Here is a 20,848-nt window from a genome sequence, read left to right as displayed (position 1 = left end):
GGTCACTGTGTTCTGGAAGGGATCCTCAGAACAGCAGGGTATTAGTTATAAATATACGTGGTGATTGCCTAACTTTTCACAGCCCTATAATCCTGTCAGTATTTACTTTGAGAGATGGAGGTTAGTGGCCTCCTAAATACTCTATGAGGTAAGTTTGTTTTTCTTGGTTTTGAAATAAGCTTCATGATGAGCAGAGTCACTCCAAACACCTATGTGTTACTCTTCTTAGTGATTAGTAAGGATTTACTAAAGAAACATGCACTCCAGACACCAAAATCTCAGAGCTTATGACCTGCTTCGGCCTGGGATAATGAAAGGTTTGGGCCGAATATTGTGCTTGTGTTCAAAGTAGTTCACATCCTGTAAAAACAAAGGGTTAAAAAGTTCCTCAGTGGAAGGCAGTTCTTTTTCTTTTTTTCCTTTTAAGGTAAAAGTAAATGAACGATCCCTGCACAGAGGATTATTTACCACCACATACTGACATGACTGAGAAGGGTGACAGTGGGACCAGAGCGATTTCTTCATTTTAAGCCTCTGTTCTCTAGAAATGTTCAGGAACTGGCGGATTGGACTCCAGAACATTGGAACCATGTTCCGGATGCTTGTCTTTAAACTAAAAATCCGATTGTGCCTTCAGGAAAGTAAAAATAAAACAGCAAGAGCTGGACTTCGGAAAGGAGAAGAAACCACACTATCACTGTTAAGAACATGGCGGCCAGAAACTGAGTCAGATACTTACTGTTGAGGCGAGCTAGGAATGAGACCTCGCAGCTGTCCGTGAAGCGCGTCTTGTATATTGCTAGTAGAATAGAGCCCAATTGGTGAGTTATAGGAAGCGCTCACTACCTGTCTTTTGTCATCAATGTTTGCTGCTGCAACAAAAGGCTGGGCCCTTCTGTTGTGCGCGGTACCAATAGGTTTGAACTCCTGTACAATGGCAGACAAAATACACAGAGCCACAGAATGCACAAGAAAGCCGTTAATGAGCAAACCAACAGCATCGCCATTGTTAATCAAGGCTTCTTTACCCTACAGCAAGATTCACGGCAACGTTCAAGGAGGAGGTAAGTATAAACCTGTCTGCATTTTCCGTGACCTTCACATGCGCAGTACTCAGCCACCGCATGGTGCAAAGGAATCGATCTTATTGAAATATTACGAAAGAATTTGAACCTTATACCTTTTGTCTGGTCCTACCGAGTTTTTACATCTATAGCTTTTCAGAAATTCTCATATGACGCATCTGAAGACAGGAATTCCGTGTCAGAAATGAGATTTGGGATTTAGAATAATTGTTATGCTTCACATTTCCTCAAGTAGAGCTTACATTTGCTTTCTCTTCTCTTAATATCTTGATAAAGCTTTCTCCATTTTAGGAAATGGAGGAGCGAAACAATCAGAATGAGAGGGAGCGTTTGTGAATCACTATACTGAATCACTTTAACTAATCCAAGTAAAAGTTTTGTTTTTTTTCTTAATACCTACCACAAAGAGAAAAATTCTTTTTTTTTCTTTTTTTAAATTTAAATTCAATTAGCCAACATATAGCACATCATTAGTAAAAAACCCAAATTCTTAATTTGCATTAAGGTCTAACCTTAAATTTAGAACAAATAAGAAGAATTGGAAGACTATTTTTCCTATGAGAGAAGGTTTTCCAATTTTTATATAGACTTGTAATTCTGTAAGTCATTAAATATGTTTTTCTTCTAAGTAGCAGAAGAAAACCAAAAGCGAAGGCTAAAATACACACACAAGCTGACTCTTCTTCCAAATCTTTGCATTTGGCAGGATCAGTGAGAATAATCTTTCCAATATTCCCGCCCACACACTCACATTGACTTCATTTACTTTTGTGAATGTGCCACCAGTTTTTCACACAGATTTCAACTAGTACAAACATTTACGTGTCTTTGAAATGGTACTGAAAAGATGCTGTTTTTATTAAAAAATAAAAAGGTCTTGTGATATTCTTGCTCATATCATTTTTTTTTTCTTTCCTTGTCATTACAAATGAATATATGGTGAGATGGTCCTTTTCTATTTGAAAAAGACACTGTCTTCCTTTCTTAGGGGGTGGAACCACCAGTAACTTCCTGGAGGGACCCATGCTCCGAAATGCTTAGTTCTGGTTCTGAGCAGGCAGTCATCATGATAGTCCCTGTTCCCCCATCCAGGTCTATTGGCAGAGTTCACTTAAAAATTATAACAGACAAGTGAGGTGCAGCTTCGAATACTAGTGGAGTCTTTGACTCCAGCTGCCCCAAATCTCATGGTACTTGAAAATCTGTGAGGTGGTAGAGAACAGCAGCTTTTCTCTCATCAACCTTGGACAGCACAGTACAGCAGCTCTTGACTTTGTAAGGTCTGAGTTGAATAATTGCTTGTGATCCTATAGTGTGGTTGGACTGACTAATGTCTTACTGACTTGCTATTATTACCTCCAGAAGAGTGGCTCACTGCCTGTGAGTTGGTTGGGTGGAAATATGGCTGCTGCTGTTAGGTAGCAGGATGACCCAAACCACCAAATGTGGCTTTAGAATAACGCTGAATCCCACAACATGTGAAAAGTTGTGTAGTCAAACATTGACACAGTGATACCATCTGATTGTTTTAGCTGATTTAATAATGAATTTTGATTGGCTTTTTATGATTAACCATTCTGATTAGCCATTATTATAGCATGCAAAAAAGTGAACTGGAAATAATTTTTAAGTAATGACAGTGGCCGTGATTCAAGCCTTTGTTACTCCTTTTGCTATAAAAGAAGACAGGAGGCTAATTGCCTCAGTTAGTTTCGGTGTATTTTAAATTTCTCAGGCTAATTAAATGAGTCAATCGGGCAGAACTAAAGGACTCAAGCTTTATGGAATTAAAACTTTTTTTCTTTTAATTTAAGTATGCCTTAAAGATCTCTGTAAATAGATTCTCCATTTACAGAAATCTTTAAGGCATACTTAAATTAAAAGAAAAAAAGTTTTAATTCCATAAAGCTTGAGTCCTTCAGTTCTGCCCGATTGACTCACAAAACAAACTGGGGGTTGCTGGGGGGAGGTGGGATTGGGAGAGGGGGAGCGGGCTATGGACATTGGGGAGGGGAGGCGAACCATAAGAGACTATGTACTCTGAAAAACAACCTGAGGGTTTTGAAGGGTCAGGGGTGGGAGGTTGGGGCAACCTGAGGGTTTTGAAGGGTCAGGGGTGGGAGGTTGGGGGAACAGGTGGTGGGTAATGGGGAGGGCACGTTTTGCATGGAGCACTGGGTGTTGTGCAAAAAGAATGAATACTGTTACACTGAAAAAATAAATAAAATGAAAAAAAAAAGATCTCTGTAAATAGAATTAATATATAAAAACTAGTTAATGTCATATAATGGTTTTATGGGGAAAATGTTTTAGCCCTTATTACTTCTTTGTCTTAAAATGAAAAATAAACATGGATGGTGACTGTCCTATAAATGAGGCAACTTCTCTGGAAATATTTATGCACTAATAATCTCTAGTAGTGCTTCCAAAAAGCAGCATATGAGTTAATGAGCTCCAAGCTTTTTCTTTGCTATTTTCAGTTTTGGTTATATATTGTAAAAGTTGCAAATGTGTAATTTGTCAAAGTTAAAAAAAAAGCCCTTCTATTTTCTGCATATAATCATAAAAGGATCATAAAAGGAAGTGTTTCTAAGAGAGCCTTCAAACATTTGTATTTAGTCTTTGCAAAGCATTAGTTTATGGGCTGCTAGAGTCATTCCAAAAAAAGCACAATGAAGTGTATACATCAAAGGTAAACATTTAAGTATGGCACGGAGAGGCAACATTCTATCCAAATCTTACATCATTGTTGATGGTCAAACAGAATCAAGAGACAAAAGCAATGAGAAGTTTGCTATTCCACTTTAATTCCTTCTTACTTTTTCAGGAAAATCAGTAGTATCAGAAAATACCAGCAAAAAATTATATACCAGTCAATGTAGTCCAGCTCTTGTGTTTATTTTTCCCAGACAACAGCATCCAAGTGACTCTCATCTCTTAGGAATTCAAGAAGTACTCACTACCCTTAATTAGCGCATTTTCAATGGTATTTTAAAATGTCATTCCTTGTTTATATTCCTTATATTAAGGAATAACATTTTGAATTCATAAAATGCTCGAGCTGCCAGAGTCAAAGCTAGGTAACTGGACAGAGACTTGGTGAGATCAGGGAGAATGCAGGTCTTGACAACCATCTCCCAAGCTCTTAGAATGACCTCAGCAATGACAGCATTCAAAGACACGACCACCTTTCAACTTCTTACTGGAAGAAGTTGTCCAGAGATGGAGATTCAGTTCAAGAACTGAGGCAATTACCAGCTCCAACAGAAACAACATGTTTGATAATGTGCATATATTTATTTATTTATGTCTTAAAACAAACAAACAAACAAACAAACAGTGGCGGGGAAATAAGGTAAACAAACTGTATCAAGTGATCATATACTTGACCAAGGCACAAGTGATGGTATCTTATGTTTGGAATTTATGAACAATCATCACCCCTACCTCAAATGAAAAATAAAGTCACTCTTATAATTCCTGCCCCCCCCCCCAGCAATCTGTTTCAAGTATTTCCCATATATAATAGGAGAAGAGTTTGGGGGGAATGGGGTTTACAAAACCTTGTTTTGTGTAGTCCACCTTCCAGTTATCAACAAATTATAGGATAAATGTATCTTTTTGAAAATATAAACAACTTTAACCCGTATCTCACTTGATTTTGTGTGTTGTTTCTATATATCTTTATCATCAAATCTTCTATGGCAAGGATGCAGTCTTTTTATGGAAATAGACACAGCTATCTTCTCTTTTAGGAAAGAATGACTTTTGTTTCTGAAAAGCATCTTTCCTGTATGGGATAACTACATTATAATTTTTAGTTGTTCAACTAACGTAAACAAAGAGGAGGCTAATGTTTTATTTGAGAATGCCAGACTTGGAGAAGGACCCCGAGCTCTAAAAACGTACCTTTAGTCTAGAGCAAGAATGCTTTGCATAGGAAAATGCATATGTCTGCTCATAGGCCATGTTCGGGATTGTATAAAGGCATTTATTCAATCGCTGGAATGACTTTTTATATATACATATATAACTTCTTATAAATAAATAACATTTATTCAAAGGCTAGGAATACCTTCTAAGCATCCATTTAAGCTGAAAATCCAAGTCTAAAATGATAAAGACAAAATTTAACTATTTAATAAAAACATGGACAAGTGAAAAAAAAACTAGGTATTAAAATTTCATGTCAATTATTACTATAACTATGTAAGAAAAAGTCTCCAAAGCCTAAATCTACGCATTGGGAAAAGACTGGAAAGAAATACACTAACATGTTGTTATTTGTGGCTGGGGTTGGATGATAGGATATAATGTGGTTTTTTTTCTCCAAAGGATATATATTATTTTTAAAATGAAAGAGTATTATATTCTAATAGCAAAAGTCACAAAGCTTGCAGTTACAATTTCACTCGGGTTGAGAAACAAGAACTCAAATACTGTATTGCTCAATGGCCCTTTATCTACAGCAGGATCTGAAAGCTTGATGTAGTAATGGCATGTGTTTCTCAGATGGACACATCTTTGTTGTCCAGAAAGTTGCTTTATTTGCAGAGTTTCCATTTTTGGGGTGGGAGTGGGGGTGGGGGAAGACCTCCTTTGCAAGACCTCTTTTTGCATGGCTTGTGTTAACTAAAAAGATAAAATAAGACAAATATAACCTCAGTTTAGCTTTTTTCCCGCTCTCATGCTCCAAGTTAAATTCACTGCTTGTATTTTTTTTTTTTTAAACACTGCATTTTGTTAAGTTTATGCTTTGGCATTTTGGATAGCAAGGGTTTAACTATGCTTGTAGGGAATGTCCCATCTGAAGTGCCAAGTTAGGTGAACTCATCATGCAGAAATCTGGCCTGAGGATCCAAGGACAGGAATCCTTTGGCCCATTAGGGGAAGAATTGAAATGGTTCTTATCTCTGAGACCTTCAAATACTGGCCTCTTGGAGGAGGTGCCAGTAAGAATTAGTCATGACTCAAACTAAAGGAATGTTCAAAGGCTCTATCCAACTGGCTTCTGGAGTCTTTAACCCAATCTTCACTCCCCCCACCCCCAAACCTATCTCATCCTTTATCTTTTCCCCATTTGTACTATCATACATGTCCATATTGCCCCATCCCAAAATGTAGGGCATGTGGATGAATACATGATTGATGAGAGGCCAGAGTACTTAAAATTGGGCCTATTTTTAAAAATCCAGTTCTTGGGACAATCATGGTCATAAGTTAGTACTTACAGACTTATAAAAGGGGCTTGTACTAGAACGAAACTCAGACAATTGCCCTTAAACTCCAATTCTGGAGAGATATTAGCAAAACACAGGCTCCCATCTTGGTCTAAGCTCAGATGTGGTTAATAAGTACTTGGTGAGTCACCCACATGCCAGACACTGCAACATGGCCCAGGATCCTTGGGGTACTCTGGGTCAGATCTGTCTCATTGACCCCATGCCTTAGCATCTCATATTGGTGAAACTGGATTTTAAAAATTAGGAGAAATGTTGAATGAACAAATGAATGAATGAATAATTTGCAAAAGGGTGTAGTACAATTTTGGATGTGTACTATATATGGAAAGGAAATTCAGAATTTTATCCATTTTGTCCTGGTGATAATAAGAGTTTGGGTCAATTAATGCATATATACAAGGCTTAAACTTCCACTTCTTCCCATTGTTTTTTAAAACACCACATGATCTCTTTTTCTCATGTGTTGCGTCTATCTGATGAGTCAGTGAAGGTGGGAGGAAGCTGTGGGCTTGGGCATTACTGCAAAGCACAATCTCCAAGTGACAGCTCTGCCTGGAGAGCTTTGCTTTTTCTTCTTCCAATTTTTTCTTCTATCAAAGATAATATTGATTGGAGGTATTATTATTATTCACCAATCCACCTCAGATGCCAGGGGGTAAGCCACCATCAGCATTCAGACCCCTTTCACCACAGTTATTACCGGTCTTGTCTATTTCATCTTTCGCTCACTCTTCCTGAAGAGCTGAGCTCTCACCTGACCTAACTCCCATTCAACCTGCACGACCGCTCTTGCCATACAGCAGTGGGGGCTGGTGGCAGCTGAGCACCATTCTGAGAGCTGGTTCCCAGGTGTGGTCCTGGGCAGTGTTAGAAAATGCGGTTTATCAGTAGAGCCTCTGTTCTTTTCATTCATCCGCTGTTTAATTGCGCACTTGCTGTATGCCATGCTGGGAGACCCCCGAGTAAAGAGAACAGACACAGCAGTTCCCGCCTGCACTGATAGTAATCTAATCCTGCTCACTCGCTTGGCAGCCTGTTTTCTCCTCCTCTGCTCTTAGTGATTTTCAGGCTCAGGCTCTTCCTTTCCTTCAGTCAAAAGTCAGGACAAGGATCTAATAAACTCATGCTGTCTAAAGGTTAAGCTACTCAGGATGTTTCTTCTCCTAGGGGGATTGTATTTGAACTGAAAATAAAGTTTTAATCCAAAGCAATTTTTAATGACCCTTCTCATAGTAATGTGGAAAGCATTCCTGGTCTCCAGAAAGTCCTATCACATGGACAGCCTCCCATCTCACTGTCAGGAAAGGCCAGAGGCCTGCGCATCACAGCCTGGTAGGAGGGGGGCAGGTATCATACGAGTATTACCAAGAGCTTCCACTACATTGAATATCTCTAGGAGCAATTCAATGTGCCAAGGTCTTTTTCTATGGTATTTTATTTAAATCTTTAAGAAGCCCTATGAGATACAGGTACATGGTACTCTAAGTGTATTTTATCAAGGAGAAAGTAGAGGTAAATTCATGGAGAAAGTAGGAAACTGGAAGCACAAATTCAGGAATTGGTGATCCCGGAAAGGGAAATGCTGCTGAAGCGTAAGTTGCAAATGTGTTTTCAATGCATTTTCCACAGATACATAGGAAAATTATAGTTTGGGAATATTTAATATATAATACGCTTAGTATGAATACTTGTTTAAAAAGGGATGTCTAATTTATATATCTGTCTCTCTAAACTTGGGAAACATCTGGTGAAGGAGAAGTTCTAAAATCCTTGTCTTAATTACATTTTCCCACACAGCACAACTGGGGGTTGCTTTCATTTCAGGGATTTTTTTTTTTTTTTTGGAGCTTTTGAAAGTAGACATCATCAGATAAGCATCAGATTATTAGATTAATTTAGCTCATTAGAATTGCCTCAAGGGAAAATCCTCTATCTTTTGTAATTTTATGGCAAGGGCAGAATATCACCATGATTACATAATGCAAAGCCCTTTTTGTAGTGTAAACTTAATTATAGAACAGCAGAACTGAGAATTAAAAAAGGATGTAAAATAAGATCTGGACGAAGACCTCAAAGAATTGAAGTTCACAATAATTATTAGATTGGAGACACCTGTTTCAAATGGTAGACACTAATTTCGTTTTGCTTTGTTTTAATATGTTAAACTTCTTGGATTCGGTCATGGTCATTTGGCAGAAGTCCATCATAAAGAATGAAAAAATAAGTGGACTGTACGTAGATAGAGCCAAATTTGTCCCGAGAACACATTTGTCTTTTAACAAGGCACTTGTCTAGGGATACTTCTCTTTTCTCTTGATATAAAAAGACATGGAAAATATAAATTAATCTCACAGGGTAAAGACAGACAATCGTTCCATTGTGTGGCTTATTCCAATTTTTTATTTGTCATTTCTTCCTCTTGGAAGGCATCCACATCATTTAAAAGGAAATAAAACATGAATATCATTTACTCTAAAATTCATACCTGTGGTTCTGATTCTAAGTTGATTTTGAAAGGATGAGCCTTCCCATCTTCAGATACCTGTGGAGACCATAAGCGAGTTTCTGCCCTGTGAATAAAAGAATTTTGTCAACTCCAAATTCTAACATTATTTCTGGTTTTAGCATACTTTAGTCTCCCATTATTGTGTATGAAAATACCATTGAGCCTTGATAATTTAAGCAAAAGGAATACTCCTTGCTCATTATTCTGTATTCTCCCATCTAATTAGTTTTTTGGATACTTTTGGGGAAACTTGAATAGATAAAAATTGCATGGAGGACTACCATAGACTGAAGTTTGTGTCCCCCCACCAAGTTCCTATGTTGCAACCCTACCCTGCAATGTGATGGTATTTGGAGGTGAGGTCTCTGGGAGGTAATTAGGATTAGATTACGTCTCGAGGGTAGAGCTGTCATAATAGGATTAATGTCCTTATGTAAAGAGGAAGAGACAGGAGATGCTGGTCTCTGTGTCCACACACCAAGAAATGCCATGTGACAAAGTAATCAGGAACCTGATTATGCTGCATCCTGATCTCACACTTCCAGCCTCCAGAACTGTGAAAATTAAATTTTTGTTTAAGTGACCCAGTTTATGGTATGTTGGTTGTAGGAGCCCGAACTGACTAAGGCAAAGACATTGTACAGTTTCTAGAGAAAGTAGGTCTGCTGTACCTGCAAGAAACAGTGCAGGAGAGGAAGATTCTGGAGGCAGATGACCACAGGGCAAACTCCCTAGGTTTCCTCTACTTCCCTCCCATCCTACCCAGGCCACCACAGGAGACAGTGAATGGTATGCCAAGGGGATTTGCTGCTGGCATCAAGGAAATGAGCTTTATCCAATCTCATGTCCTTCTCATGTATCTCTTCGGGACCATGTGCCCCTAAGGGACTGTGTGCTTGGCAGGAACACTAGTTTTAAATAAATAGGGAAAGAGTCCGTTTCACCCCTGAAATGGCAGATTGGCTGATTGATTGGCCTTCTGAACCACAGCAGGGAAAGTTGGGAATAATACAGCAACAGGATAAACACACACTAACGACCACTATAACAAAACATTATTTTCACAATTCAACTTCAGATCAGGCCCATGATGGCCAAAGATCAGATTCAATTTCTTAATTTTTTTTGTTATAAATGTCTCATTTCTAATATTCTCACTTCATGTGCACTCTTTACACCTTGTCAGATTCTTCTGGGTTGAATTCTGTACAAAACAGCCAATGGCATAAACAGTATTAGCAACCAGTTTTCAATATGCTCACATTTTTGCAAGTCAAGAGATTCTTTTAGGAGAATCTTTAAATTCTATTCCATTCTCTACCACATTCAGAACAGCAGTACAAATAGCTGTTCTGTGCAGGGTTTCTGTGGCCAGTACTATTTCGTGGTTCTATTTTCGTGTTCTATTTTCATAGTCAATTAACAAGAAAAAGAATTCTTTTAGCCTCTTCCCTTATTCTGACATTCCAGAAAATTCTTTTTAGAAATAGTTTTTTAACAGTGACTAGACTAACTGACATCAGTGAAGAATAGACCAAAGTGGCTGGTATACTAAAAAAAAAAAATATAATAATAATGCTGGTCAAAATTCAAAATTCTAGGTCCTGTGAAACTCTTTCTTACTGGGAGGGTGAAATCATTTTTAGTTCTGGTTCAGGTTCTTCTGCAAAACAGATCACATTTTAACACCATTAATTAAAAAGCACCTGTCAATTTTGAGACACAGCTGGTGTGCTGCTGCTTTAATCCTGTCCTGTGCATCAGCATGAGTCATGGACTCTGTACCAAAGCCATCAATAGCCAAGATGACATCTCCAGGACACAGGTTGGCAGCTGCCGCCTTGCTTCCTGGAGTAATCTGAAAGAAATCATGGCATCATTTAAAAACCAACATTCTGCAATATCTTGAGTTTTGTGCCTGACATTTATATTTCAGCTTGGTAACATTTTAAAAGTTTCAGTGGGCAGAGAATTTTAAATCTAACTGGAAATAACTCTTAAATGATCAACTGTGTTAGCTCTATTTTTCCACCATGCTAAATAATTTTGTTTCTTACTAACCACACTTCATCTATCATGACATCTCTTACTCTCTTCTAAAGCATCTTCCTTAACACCTGTTTGATCTATTTTCTTTGACCTTTTTTTTTGACCTTTCTTTTGACCTATTTTCTTTGTTTTAAATAAAATAATTTATTCTTTAGGGTTTTTTAAATCCATAACTCCCGATTTGGGAGTACAACTTCACCACATTTAAGGACCATTTATATTTGAATTGAAGCTACTGTAGCATCCTTACAAGTAATGATCTTTAAAATTCACATGAAGGGGGGCACCTGGGTGGCTCAGTGGATTAAGCCGCTGCCTTCGGCTCAGGTCATGATCTCAGGGTCCTGGGATCGAGCCCCGCATCAGGCTCTCTGCTCCGTGGGGAGCCTGCTTCCTCCTCTCTCTCTGCCTGCCTCTCTGCCTATTTGTGATCTCTCTCTGTCAAATAAATAAATAAAATCTTTAAAAAAAAATAAAATAAAATTCACATGAAGGGGCATCTAGGATGTAGAAAACTAGAAAGAGAATCACTTTTGTAGTAGGTAGAAGATACCATATAATATACAAAATTATAACTTTTCTTGAACTATTCAGAGAGATGAAGCTGCAGAGCAACCAACTAAACCTGGAATCTAAGGAAAGACAGGTGCCACCAAGGAAAGTCAAGATGTACGTAAATTGTATCACTGGTATCAGAGCACAGAGGAGGATGGGGGCACCATTTTGGTCATAAAGAATTCAGCTAAAATGATGAACTCTCAGTTAACACTGAGTGTCTAGAACCCCTGAGGACTGCAGACACCAGAGAAGTTTGTATTCAGACACAGCGTCTTCTCCTTGAATGAAAAACAAATTGAACAAATAAAAAGCAACTAACAACATGCTAGATTTTAATTAAACCTTATCAGAAATTACATTAAATGTAAATGGTATGACCACATCATATTCTGTGTTTTAACAAAGATTGCCAAACTAGGTAAAAAAACAAGATCCAATTTTGTGCTGTCTACAAGAAACCCACATGAATTTCTTTCTTTCTTTCTTTCTTTCTTTCTTTCTTTCTTTCTTTCTTTCTTTCTTTCTTTCTTTTCTGTGGGTAGTGTGTGGGGAGATGAAAAAAATACTTACGGATATGGGAAACGTGGTTATTAAATGTTTAAAAGATAGTAAATTTGAAATTATTAGTCACTACACTGAGTATTCAGTTTTTAATTGCTGTTCCTACTCCTATTTTTTTTTTTTTTTTGTAAATCCTAATTATTTACAACTGCCTAGTAGTCCTTACCTGGTCTTACCCACCTACTTCTCTAACATCTTCCTGTTCCCCTCCACCCACTGTGCCGTGGTTATTACAGATTCCTTTCAGTTCCTCAAATAGACCAAGCGTGTACCCTCTTCAGCGTTTTACATGCGCTATTATTTTTGCCAGAAATGTTTCACCAACTCGTCACCCAGTTGCTCCTTCTGATCCTTTAGGTCTAGGCTTAAATGTCACATTCTCAAAGAGACTTCCCCAAACATCTGAAGTAGCTTCTCCAGACACCCTCCATCATTCTCCACCATTACATTTTATTCATTTCCTTCCTGAAGACAAGTTGTACTTTAATGTTTGTTTATTTACTTGTGTATTGTTTGTTTTCACAACTTGGCTGGAAGTTCTTGAGGATATGTATAATATTATGTATATTTCTAATGCGTCATGGTATATATTCCAGTACTTGGAATTAATGGGTAATTAAAAATGAATGAAAGGGTTATTTAAATAGATCTCTTGAAACAAAAAGAGCTAGTCCCTACATAACTACTACCCAAAGGATTACCTATATACCCAAAGATTATAGATATTAATGTCAACCCATCATTGTTGCATTTGCAAGTTCCTACTGTTCAGAGCAGAAGAATGTACAGGACTTGACTTAAACCTCAAATTGCTCCAGGAATAAACCAGATTGTTCCTAATATTTTACTTGAGGATCATTCATTCATTCATTTTTTTCTCTATTTACTTAATCTAGTTATCGATTCTATTTAACTTCATGGCTCTAAGGGATAGCCAAGATTCATCTAAATGAATAAAATTGCAAAGGCATTAAATTCTCATGTGTCTGAGACCTTCAGTCTCATCACTAAAATGTTTATTGTACTCTCTTCATTTCTGCGATCATCTCACTGTAGTGATCACGATTATTTTCCAATAAGAACAGTTGGTAGAAGCTTGATGAAGACAATGGGGATTATTATTTCCCAGCCTTTGGGAGACATTTCATAGCTGTTTTCCATTTGGAAATTCTCCCAAGCCCAGAACTGTTAGGAGAATAAAAGTTTCCATCCCCAGTGTGACTTGCAGGGATAAAAATAATCTTAAACTTTTAATTTTTTCTGGCTATAGTTTGTCAAAATCAGTACTATCTATTTTTGAACATCAGAGACCAGAAGTCTATTCTTTGAGTTAAAAAATGGGAAAGAATGGCTCAATGTGTTTTCTTTTAAAGCCTCACCTAGGTTTTCTAATATACTTAAATAGATTTGTTATATAATGCTCAATCTTGATTTAGAAAAGCCTAACATCATTTTTTAGCTCTGGTTGGGATAAATGGAAGGTAGAGTTTTGTGTGTGTCTGTCTATATAAGTTTTAAACTGAGACATCTGGTGTATGTTGAACTTTGATTCTGAACATTACTAAGTTTCATAAGTGTATGAATATGTAAGTATTAACACTATCTTATACTTACTCTAAATATCATATTTGTGAAGCTCTTCCTAATAACTTTGACCATTGCAACAACTTTAAGACAACCTGGACAAAGAAAACTATTTTTTCAAAGGAGGGTAAATGTTCAAGTAACCTCTGGCTCTGTATTAAGATGAGAACAGCAGTTTGGCTATGTCAGCAATGGTTTCAGAAGTCAAATAAGAAAGGTGGTTGGGGGAGCCCGATTGTCTATGTTGGTTAAGTGTCTGCTTTTGGCTCAGGTGTGGTTCTGGGGTCCTGGGATTGAGCCCCAAATCGGGCTTCCTGCTCGGCAGGGACTCTCCTTCTCCTTGTGCTCTCTCTCTGTCTCAAATAAATAAAATCTTAAAAAAAAAAAAAGGTGGTTGATGGTGATGCCAGACCCACTTCTGACTTTATGTTCAACCTAGTGACTGATGTCCTTAGATCTCTAAGGAGGTAGTGGATAAGGGAAAAAAAAAAAAAGGAGAGAGAGGGATGAGGGAGAAGGAGAACATATGGTCCCTTCACTTCTTAAGTTCAGCTAGGCTAATGATAAGAAAATGACCACTAAATTGGTCTGGTTTTTGTAAGTTAAACTATCTGTTTAGACGTAAAGATATGTTATTTCCTAGCATTACATTATATTGTTACTATATTTTGTAATTACTCTATGTTATTGTTCATAGTTTGTTATTAACATTTTTCCCTAAATCAGAAGAGAGAGCTACAGTGAGGCAAAGAGTTTTTCAATGGATTATTTATTATTAGGTTCTTTGGAGTCTCACATATCAAAAGCATTAGAGAAATCATTGAAAATAGTACTGCCATATCACTTAGCACATGTTTTCAAACCTGTCTAATTGGAAAAATCACGTGGGTGTCCTTGCTGGACATAAAGGCTCCCATTCTACTTCAGATGCCTGGAATCACAAATCATAATCTCTAGGAGAGGAACTAGGGAATTTGTGTTATTCACATCAACCTATCATTTGGGTCCGTTTGGGAAAAAAACAAAGTCACAGATAAAGCATCTATAATATTCTACTTACCGTGGGAGACATGAGGGAAGCACAAGATGGCCCTGGTGAGACTTCTTTTTAAAGATTAATTGATTGATTGATTGCTTTTTTTTTTAAAGATTTTATTTATTTATTTGACAGAGAGAGATCACAAGTAGACAGAGAGGCAGACAGAGAGAGAGAGAGGGAAGCAGGCTCGCTACTGAGCAGAGAGCCCGATGCGGGACTCGATCCCAGGACCCTGAGATCATGACCTGAGCCGAAGGCAGCGGCTTAACCCACTGAGCCACCCAGGCGCCCCTGATTGATTGTTTTGAGAGAGAGTGCCCGGGGAGGGCAAGAGGGAGAGGGAGAGACCAGAATCTCAAGCAGAGCCCTGCTGAGGGTGGAGCCCTATGTGGGGCTCCATCTCACGACCCTGAGATCATGACCTGAGCTGAAATCAAGAGTTGGCTGGGAGCCATCCAGACACCCTGGTGAGACTTTTATGTTAAGAATAAAAGTGAAATAGTATGGACAAGACAAGTATACACTGAAGGGCTGTGCTGTAGGGCATGGATTGAAATAGGGAGAAAGCCAGTGTTGAGTTGTCTTCTGCTGTCTACAGATAAACTTCAGTGCCCCACCTGGCTTCTAAAGCCCTCTAGAGCCCAGCTGTAATCTGCATTTCTAGGGCTATACCTCATATGGGTTACTTCAGAACCTCTGCAAGTAGCACCTGGGCATGGGTAGTTTCATATGTTTTCTGGGTGACTCTTAACGTGCAGCCAGCATTGAGAACTGTGGCAGTATTGTTATTATTATTGGCACTGTATTTCTGAGAACTACCATCTCACGGAATTCTCAGGACTCTCTTTTAAGATGAGAAAATGGATGTTCTCAGAGTATAAGAAACTTGCTTAGGGTCTAGATGCAGTAAAAATCTGCAATTCCTCATAGGGCTAACTCTGCAGCTCAAGATCTTCCCTGTCGAGGCAGGGAATCTCTGCCCGGACTCTTCCTATCTCTTTGGCCACACTTTTCTCATGGAGTCCTGAACACATTGTGTATTGGTAGTTCATGTACAAGTATGTCCCTTCTCTTCTCATATTTGAGCATCTCAGGGAGTTGAAACCTGTTAAGTTATAATTGTATCCCCCACAGTGCCTTCCACGTACGGTACGTTCTGCACTTAATAGATATTTGTGGGATGCAGGACAGTTATGAACATATGAACCAGCATATCCATGCAGACATGTCTTTGGGATAATAAAATTAAATAGGTTTTCCCATCACCTTTCTTACTACACTTGAATCCTGGTGAAGGATTGCATTCAATGTAAACACTTCTTTCTAAAAAAAAGCTCGAATTTCAAATATAATTTATATTAAAGTCATGTACTTTTTCTATGTTCAAGCCTGCAAAACTTGAGAATACAGTAACATTTTCTACATTGGTACCCAAGTCCATAGAGTGTTTCCAGTTACAATGATCTTGGCCCTAAGTATGCCCTGGAAAGGACTGAGGGAGGAAGAAGTAGGGGAGAAGAGGCATTGAGTGAGAAAGGACATACCAGCATCAGATGTATATAATAATCTTACATCATATACACAAAAGAAACTTGCACTTGATTCCAAATTGGACCATTTGTGAAAACAAACCATCTGTAACTTGGCTGTGATGGTGATCCACCTTCTGGGTGGTCCAAACACTTAAAAAAGAAAGAGACTTCTTAGAATCTTCGGGGCAGAAGAAGAAAAGCTGCTCACTTAGCGATGTGAACCTCAGATTTATTCTGTGAAATGCGGAGACCAGTTATATACGGTGTTTGGAGGAACAACCCTTCCACATCCACAACTCAAATTTCTATTGCACGATATGTCACATACCTATTGCCTAGAAAACTGTTTTTCTACCAAATGTGTCTATCACAACCCATTGCTGAATTTTTTTTTTTTTTTATAGAATGTCTGGTGTTTGGTTTCATTACTTCTGGTGTCTCTTATGATACGGATTCACCTGGTTGATTAATTAGATTGTAAATTATTTCTATGACGGGGACACTTTGTCCTAATTTTGTGAACTGTAATTTCAGTCACTGGAGAGAGTTACATTTGTAAACCTCTCACCCAGCTCTGGTGGAGTAGAGGCCCGCTGTCTAGGAGCACTTGCGTTTGCAAAGTGTGAGGCAGGGAGGGAAAGTGATAGCTTGCAGGAAGACAAAAATTGATTTGGCTTGAAGAATGTATCTCATTTATAGGAATTTTTGTGGTATTAAGTTCAGGCATTCGTTTCTCAATTCTTTGCATACTTAAGAGCTTAACTAAAACAGATCAATGAACAATAAAGAAATTCTCTTTTTTTATTGTGGAATATCTTCAAGGATATAACCTGTACCTATTATGATAATAATAATTATATAAAAAGTGAGCAATTTAATCAACCATTCATATTGTGTCTATATTTCTGTCACATAGATGATGCACAACACTGACCATCCCCTAAATTTAAAAGTTCCTGCCTTCAGGGAGCATGCAATTTGTGGGATACAGATGTACTCAAACGTCTGTGGTACAAGGCATGATGTAAGGGGAGGTTGTAGGACAAAAGCTATGGTAACAAATGGTAAAATGCTTATTATGAGGAGAAGGCTGGGGAGTGATATTTGATTGGGTTTCCTAGGCAGAGGACAGTGGGATAGGGTGGGGAGGAGAAATCTCTAGAAAGATGGTAGTGGGTGTAGACTGATGGAGAAATTGTAAATTGGCTGAGATAGTGACACAACTGTCTATCTACACAATGAGAAGAGGAAAGGGAGAGAGAAGAAAGAGAGAGGGAGGAAATAAAGTTGGAAACGTGAGTTGGGAAGAGGATGAAGGCAATGAATGTGCTCAGAGACCACACATTTTATTCCCTTTAGTTGGTGTTGCTGTTGAAGGATTTTTAAGAACGGGGAGGTTAGATGCCACCTAGCATTTCCCAAAGATGGCTGGTAAGAAATATGCAGAGTGAATTGGAGAGGGGAGACAGAGCTAGGCATGAAGTCATGGAAGCTTGAATAGGGACAGTCGTAGGAACGAAGAGAAGTGGTGGATCCTAAAGATACAGAATCAGTGGGAGCAGATGATGAAGTGGATGGCACATGTATTTGGAAAGATCTGTACAATAAACAGATTTTGTTTGGTTGCTTTTTGTCTTACACATGTGGACTTCAGAATGCAGGCTTTGGAGGCAGGTAGAACTACTATCAAATTCTGTCCCACCACTTGGGACCATCAGCAGGTTAGTGAAATTCTTGAAGCCTCATTCTCTCATCCACAAAAAGAGGTATTACTACTGCTAGTCTTGCAGAATTACTGTGAGGTTTAAGGGAGTTAGTCCATACAAAGGTTCTAAGAGACATTCATGGCAAGCAAAGGAGTACAATAATACACAGACAATCTTATTCACTACCTTTTAATATATACAATAACTATAAAATGGAATTTTACTATTTAATTGCAACATTGATAATTAGCTTTGTGTAAGGTCTTTTAGTTAAAATTTTGTAAGTGATTTTAACTGTTCTTATAATTTCAGTGGAGACATTCTCAATTAGGTGTTCACGGAGGCAAAAAAATTCGAGGGAATATGCTTTCATTCATTCAACATGATTCTGTTATGTGCGTGGTTTGGGGGACTCTCGGAATACAAAATAGCTGAATTTTACCTGCTGTTCTTGAGTTAAATTAATTGAAGAGAAAAGGCATAGTCAAATGAAATCAGCACTTATGGTCAGGCATTATTACTGAACCATGTCAAAATGAGGGATATAAATTAGCAATAATTAGAAATTCAAATAAGAATTGGCTTCCCAAATAATAATTGTCATATCAAATACATTTGCCAAAATAACTCCTGTGGTCCAACTGTAATCTATAAGTACCGCTTTAAAATAAACATTGATTATAATGTCAACAACTCAACATTTCAAACCTAGGATTAATCATATTGAGATGTTACATATTAATAGCAAGACATTTCTTTTATAAATCACTTAAAAGTTTTTGGTAACAAATTTTTTTTTTTTAGAATTTACTATAAGTATGATTTATCCTTTGTTAGGATTCGAAAGCTCATTTTCCTTTAATCTAAGCAAATGAAAACTATACTTCAGAAACTTTAAAAATATTTCTTAGTAGAGATAATGGAAACTGTTTTGGTTGGTAAACCCATAAAAGGCATTCGTTGCTTGGCCCAGATCACTGAACCATTTTCTGCTTAATTTACTTGGGAACATTTTGGGGGGTATGTTAGCTTTTCATGTCTCATACAAAAACACATGTCAGATGTGTTTATATGTTTTTGAAAAATGTAAAACAAAGCTTGAAATGTTCCATGGTATGTGTACATACGGTACATGTTTTGAGATATTTCAAAAAGACATTGGGGGGCGCCTGGGTGGCTCAGTGGTTTAAGCCTCTGCCTTCGGCTCAGGTCATGATCTCGGGGTCCTGGGATCGAGCCCAGCATCTGCCTTTCTGCTCAGCAGGGAGCCTGCTTTTCTCTCTCTCTCTGCCTGTCTCTCTGCCTACTTGTGACCTCTCTCTCTGTCAAATAAATAAATAAAATATTAAAAAAAAAGACAGTGGTGCCCAAATCTCCTAGATATATGAGTTGAACAGAATTTAAAAGGTATTACCTTGTTCAAACATCTATATGAGTAAATCAGATTATAAAGCATACATTTATAAAATACACAGTATAAGCAGTAAGGAAAAAAGAAAACATAAGAAAAGTATAATATTCTGGAAGTTTATGCTTTTAGATTATGTTTTATTGATAACTGAAATAACAATAACTTTCTATTAAGACAAACACTTGATTTAGGAAAAAAATCCACTAGACGGACTAGAAATTTACTGACAGGACAGAAATCCCCAAATTTCCTTTTTCTTCTCTATTTTTTCTAATTAGACAATACTCTAGGAAATATTAAGTAAGGGAAAGTTGACCCTGATAGTAAAATATTATTTTTCAGAGTTTTTAGGCTGACTGGTGACTTTCCATCAGGTAAACTAAACTATCTGGCGCGTTTTCTTTGTAGTTTGAGTTATAGGTGATGATTCCTAAGCCAAACTCCCAGCTTTGGAAAATATTTTTTCAAAATGCCTGGAAACCTAGGAAAACACATTAGTAATATTTTCCCTGTCTGGGCTGATACGAGCGCTTCCAACTTGGCCGACCCAGGTTGTGCCCTGGGATCAGCTCTGTGCTGAAGTTCTCATCCATAGGAGAAAAGCGCTCAGGTGTGCGTCTAGCTCCGAGGAGCAACCGCCACTGTCAGTCTTTTCTCCTTTCTTTCTGGGACCTCATTTCTTTTGTTCCTGAAAGGAAACGGGGATGGGGGGGTGGGGGGTGGGTTGGAGGGCAGAAGCCCCTCCCGCCCCGCCCCGGCCCCGCCCCAGCCCTCGCAGTCCAGCCTCCTCTAAGCCCAGGGGAATCACACTGTCAGTTCACCTCTCCTGGAAAGTTGCTGGGGACGGAGAGGATGCAGCCAGAGACCATTGCAGCCGACTTTGTAAATCCTCTGAGTTGCTCTGCATCCCCCCAGCTTCAGTTTGCCAAGTTGCTGCCGCCCCTCGAACTGTGGGCCCGAAGGGGAAGACCACCCCCTCCCCCCCCCCGCTCCCCGCCACCAGCGCACCCGGGGCTCACTAGCCAGCCACTCTGCCGCCCAGGGAGACCCGCCGCATGCCAGCCCCCCACCTGCAGCGAAAGAACGGAAAACACCTACCCTGGTGATGACCAAAGGCTGGTTGAAGTCTATGCCCCCTGAGAGTCTGAAGCCCCAGGGCGCAGGGCCCGGGAGGACCACGTTCTGGGGCATAGTGCTCTCGGCGCGGCCTTGGCTCCTGGGGACGGACTGGGGCACAGCGAGGGGCGGCCCTGCGCACCGCAAGGGTCTCCCAGCGGCACAGCCACTGCGCTGCCCAGAGAGTGCCCTCGCCCAGATTGCGGCCGGGGAGCTTTATCCCCGCTCCTGAGTGACGTCACTGGCCTACCCTCCTCCCCACCCCCTCCCACCAAGGAGAGCTCCAACTTTGGAAGAAAGAGACGCGCCAGACCCACGGGAGTTTACAGACCAGCACCGGCTGGGTGCAGCCTCCCAGACCTTTCCTCGGGCGCTGGAGGAGGCTTCGGGTTACAGCCTCCAGGAGTCTCTTAAAGTGACACCTGTCCTCCTGTTTATCTTGTGCTCGCTCAGCGGCG

At 39.1% G+C, this 20,848-nt stretch overlaps 1 protein-coding gene across 2 annotated transcripts in view; it reads right to left on the bottom strand.

Moving 5' to 3' along the window:
- The window catches only part of PDLIM3 (PDZ and LIM domain 3), a 30,969-nt gene extending 10,380 nt beyond the window's left edge, over positions 1–20,589 (bottom strand). The window contains exons 1-4 of one of the 2 annotated variants that reach the window (XM_045998253.1): positions 20,373–20,589; positions 10,541–10,692; positions 8,814–8,898; positions 293–360 (exon numbers count right to left, since the gene is read on the bottom strand). In XM_045998253.1, the coding sequence (XP_045854209.1) occupies positions 293–360; positions 8,814–8,898; positions 10,541–10,692; positions 20,373–20,465 (398 nt within the window). In that variant the 5' untranslated portion in view covers positions 20,466–20,589. Of the gene's footprint in view, positions 1–292; positions 361–739; positions 928–8,813; positions 8,899–10,540; positions 10,693–20,372 lie in introns of both variants that reach the window. The other variant, XM_045998252.1, reaches the window with a different exon arrangement.
- Between the last annotated feature and the right edge of the window lie 259 nt (positions 20,590–20,848).

This window comes from Meles meles, chromosome 2 (genome assembly GCF_922984935.1).
Source record: "Meles meles chromosome 2, mMelMel3.1 paternal haplotype, whole genome shotgun sequence".
Taxonomy (NCBI): Eukaryota; Metazoa; Chordata; class Mammalia; order Carnivora; family Mustelidae; genus Meles; species Meles meles.
This window is presented reverse-complemented; position numbering and strand designations above follow the sequence as displayed.